This window comes from Brassica napus, chromosome C9 (assembly GCF_020379485.1).
Source record: "Brassica napus cultivar Da-Ae chromosome C9, Da-Ae, whole genome shotgun sequence".
Lineage (NCBI taxonomy): Eukaryota > Viridiplantae > Streptophyta > Magnoliopsida > Brassicales > Brassicaceae > Brassica > Brassica napus.
Genome location: NC_063452.1, coordinates 27,839,642 through 27,844,500, shown reverse-complemented (window position 1 = coordinate 27,844,500; position 4,859 = coordinate 27,839,642). Strand labels below are relative to the sequence as shown.

General features: G+C 35.5%; 1 protein-coding gene across 1 annotated transcript; it reads right to left on the bottom strand.

Moving 5' to 3' along the window:
- Positions 1 to 3,532: 3,532 nt before the first annotated feature.
- LOC106417668 (lipid transfer protein EARLI 1) lies at positions 3,533 to 4,859 on the bottom strand. The gene has a single exon (XM_013858448.3). It carries the CDS (start codon positions 4,130 to 4,132, stop codon positions 3,623 to 3,625), a length of 510 nt encoding a protein of 169 aa, XP_013713902.1. The 5' UTR covers positions 4,133 to 4,859; the 3' UTR covers positions 3,533 to 3,622.

Sequence of the window (4,859 nt, the reverse complement as noted above, 5' to 3'; positions counted from 1 at the left end):
GCAGCATTTATAGCAACAAACCTCAGCCAAGAAAGCCTCAGTAAGCTGTACCTGCAATAAAGGAGAAAGAGGCAAACTAGCACCACTCTGAGACACAAAGGGGACAGAAACAAGCCCTATATCAAGTCTCTGAAACTAGTTAGCTCTATACGCACTGCCACATAAGCAAGAGGGCCATGGTTGACAAAGCCGAAGAACATTTGCTCCCTACGCATCCAACACGGGAAATCCGTAACATATCTACTATGACTGAGTCCGATGGCCATGCCGACAAAACCACCGGGAGTACTCTAACCTGGTAGATCTAAATGAACCTATTGTAAATACAAACAAAGTCCCACATTGGAAGTTCATAAAAATAATGTCTATTAAATAAAGGGAAGTCCAACTTTGATTAATACCATACGTTTTGGGAAGGATCCCAAAACCAAATACATGCAGGCTTTGTTTGTGTGGCTTAAAGTGGACAATATCGTACTATTCGGCTTAGGAAGAGTTGGACATGGGATTGAAACATTCCAATAATTGGTATTAGAGCCGAGATGATGAAAATCTGTAAAAAAAACAAAATACCCTTCAAGTTTGAAGCAGTTTTACCTTCGATGGGAAGGGGAGGTACGTGGCAAAGACTATTAAAGATCTTGGAAGCTTCGGTCCTCAAGCGAGTAAGGGGTGTCGAACACTTGTATCAAAAGTCTCTCCCTAACGGCGATAAAAAGATTTGGTGGATATTTCTAATTGTGCTGCAAAGATTAAGTGGTGAATGTCTAATGGTGCTGCAACGCTTAGGTAGCTAAATCATAATGGTGTTACAAAGTTTAGGTGAGGAGTCATTTTGGTGATTATGGCGGTACAAGATATGTATCACGTTTCGCTAGAGGTTGGAAACCAAGGGTTTGTGTGGTACTTGGTTTGCGAGGATGTTTATTGTGAAAACAAACAAAGTTTCACATTGGAAGTTTAGACAAATAATGTCTAGTATATAATGGGGTGTCCAACTCTGATTAGTATGAAGCCTTTTGGTAAGGAGTCCAAAATCAAATTCATGTGGGCTTTGCTTGTTCGGCTCAAAATGGACAATATCGTACTAATCGGCATAGAAATATTGGACATAAGCTTGAAAAAACCCAATATAACCAAAGACGTCAAACACCCGCTTCAACATCAACCCACAACCCAGAAACCCCAAACCCACCTTTCCTAACAGCTTCACCGCAATTCCTAGGACCAGGCCCGTCAGATCTCTCTCTCTCTCTCTCTAAACCAGATATGAAATCTCTTTGGGCCAGCGGTGCTGACTTGTGGCTCTAGCACTCTGGAGTGTGCTAGCACCACCACGGTGACATAGATTCAAACTCGAAACATCTGACATTCATATGTTAGAAAAAGTACCACTTCTCTAAAAATTAAAATTGCTAAGAGTAAACTTTTTTTAATGATTACCCCACTAAAAAGCGGCCCCATATCCAGAGAAAATCTTACCTCCGGTCTGGATCTACGGATTAATATATACCACTTGTCCCTCAATGTATGAAGGAGTTCTTTTAAGGAGATGCTAAGTACCACCGTTGATTACAAAAGTTCAAACTCGAAACCTCTACCACCGATCTGTGAAAAAGAAATACCATTAGGATACAAGAACTAGTTATTTTTAATTTCATTGACTCATTATTTGGGATTATATTTGTAAATATCTTTGCAAGAGTGGCCCCAAAGACCCCAGTGTGCCACATTCGTCAACTTGCTTCCGAAATTGAGCTTAATGTAACTCACATTTACATCATCACGGGTCATACAATAACCCGAACACGCATGGACTTTAATTTCCATTCGTATGAATGATAAAAGCGGTTATCATAAGAAAATAGCAAGAATGACAATGACATACTCCAGATATTATATAATAGTAGTTTTCTCATCATTGTATCACCATATGAATTCAAATCTAATATACTGCATGTTATTGAAGCAGAAAACAAAAACACAAAACATGTCTTTAAAATTTTTGGTTATGGGATTATACTCGTTAAATTTGAAAATATCAAAATATATCAAAATTAGCTTTTCATATATAATTGAATTAAAAGATTTGTTTGTTCTAAATAACTTTATATTAAAATTATATTTAGGTTCTCTTATTTTAATGTCGATAGGATTACTTAATTAAAAATAAAATTAATCATTTTAATATTAATTCTTTTATATATTTTTATAATAAACATGTTTTGGACCGAAACCCGTAATTTTTCCACATATAATCAAAGTATGTAATATATTCATTTTTAATTGTTACTCAGATCTTCTCATCTCTATACATAAACATCACTGCTAGAACAGTGTTTGTGATTGCTACTTTCAACATAGCCTTTAAACGTTCATGCAAGGTGGCGTATCACTTATTCGGCCAAAAAATTAGGCTTCTCAAGATAGCCATAATTAATTTCGGTACAAACTTTTTCTTTTTTGAAAAAAAAAATTAAACCATGTCTATTAAAAACACGGACCTAACCCCTGGGTGGGAGGTACAACCTACGACAAGTCCTCTCACGGGTATACGGACGTATCCGCAGCCGTGGTGAGCAGAACAATGTGACTTAGTTTCCGCAGTAGGAGGATCGACCCCATAATGTATTTGCATCCAAGGCCCGTTCATAACAAAATGTTACAAGAATTTTCGGTTAATACCTTGTAGACTCATAATCACATACTCCATCCATTTCAAAATGTTACATATTTTAGACTTTTCACACATTTTAATAAAACACATTAAATTTGCATAATTTTTTTTTATTATTTTTTTTCCATAATTTTAAGCTAATAAAAAAAAATCCAATAAGTGTAATTAAGTTTTTTGAAGTTTGCGATTGGTTAATAAAACAAGCATTGAAAATACAAAAAGTAGATCTTTTTGAAACAATTTTTTTCTCTAGAATATGTAATTTTATGAAACGGATGAAGTATATTCTTGGCATAGGCTAATGAAATCACAAAAGAACAACCGCATTTCTTTCGGACACACAAGAAGAAAATGACCACATACATAAGACTTACAAATCGGACTTTTGAACAACAGACATGTTCATTCTCAGCTGAAGATATTATAATGTTCAATTAGATCAGAATTTTAGAGAATGGTAATCATCTTTAATATTTTAAATAATTATATTTTAAGTATTATGTTAGAAACCAGATATGCAATAGTTTGGTTAATATCATATATTATGTCAATCTGAAGATTGTACCAATAAGCCAAATGCAAGTATTTGAAACTAAGACGTTGGTTACAAAATCTATTCATTAAATGGGTCGAAAATAGGTATAGACGGCTACATAAACATTTTTTTTTGGGTAAAAATTTTAAGATATTATTACTAAGTTTTATGTTTACAGAAGTACAAAAGATAACACGGAGTAGAAAATAAGAAAAAAAACTAAACACAGAAAAACATACAAGCACCAACATCGTTTACAACAAAGAAAAGTACGAAACTCTCACGCATTTATTATATCACTTAAAAACAAAATTAATATGTAAATATTAAGCTCTAGCTTGCATGCTTTTATTCAAACTGTAAATATATTTTGAAGAGGAAACTGTGTGCACGTCGTGTGCATAGCTAATTCAAGTACATTCGAAACCAGACGGAACCTTCTTGTTACACTTGTTGAGAAGAACGCTGAGAGATATAGGAACGTTAAGGTTGATTCCAAGAACGTTAACCTTGAGAGCAGTGCAGAGACAAATTGCAGCCTCGACGTCAACCAAACCTTGAACAAGCGAGCAGCATGGTTGAGCTGATGGCTGACCCAACTGTATGTTGAGTAGGCCACTTAGAACGTTTCCGCATACACCAAGCTTAAGGACATCTATAGGACAGTTTCCGGATGAGCCAGGGTTGCTCGGAGGTGTGACAGGCCTAGGGTTTAGACTTGGGACCGAGGGACTTGGAACAAACGGACTTGGGACATGCTTGGGGGGCCAGGGACTTGGGAGCGGCTTAGGCTTAGGACTTGGGCCCGGCTTGGGTTTGGGATTTGGGCTGCAGCCACAATCAGTTGCAGCGGTCAACGTGAAAAAGAGGATGTTGAGAGCGAAGAAAAGAGCGAGACTGGCTGAGTTCTTTGAAGCCATTCTTTTAAAAAAAGATAAAGTCCGAGTTATAAGGACTATTGAGTGTTTTTGAGAGAGAGATGAGGAGAAAAGAAGAGAAAGTGTTGGTATTTATAGGGTTTTGCAAGGATGTGAAGAGTACTAACTTGTTTTAGAATAAATCAATTAATTATATTTTTTTTCTCTCTTAATAACATCATTCTAGAAAAAAAAATCTGATCCTTTATCGTATACAAAATCTGATATAAAATTAAGAGAGAGAAAAAATCGATTTGCGCATTCATCTTTGTCTTATTGTCACATTGTCAATGATGTTATGATCACCACCATCATGAGTTCATGGCCCCATTGCACATTTATTCAGTCTTTGACTCGTAGTCATATTACAATAGAGCTTCGATAACTTTACGTCTGGTAGATAAATCCCAGCCAATACAAAATGTTTTATCATATGTGAGTGGGTGTTTTCAATATTTCGTATCCTCTGATGTTTTTTTTTCTTTTTTTCTTTTTTCTTTTTTAAGCAATCTTTCTGTGTTGTGTTTAATCAGTAACTAATATCCTCTTATGTTACAAATTAAGAGGACATAAATATCCAGCAAGATTCGGGTTGGGCTTTGAATCTCATGTGTTACGGAGTGTTTTGTACATATGGATAAAAACGTTGTTGGAAAAGATACGATATTTTCTTCTGCCAAAATGAGAATTTCATTTTTATTTGTATATGTTTCAAAAGGTAGATATTTCT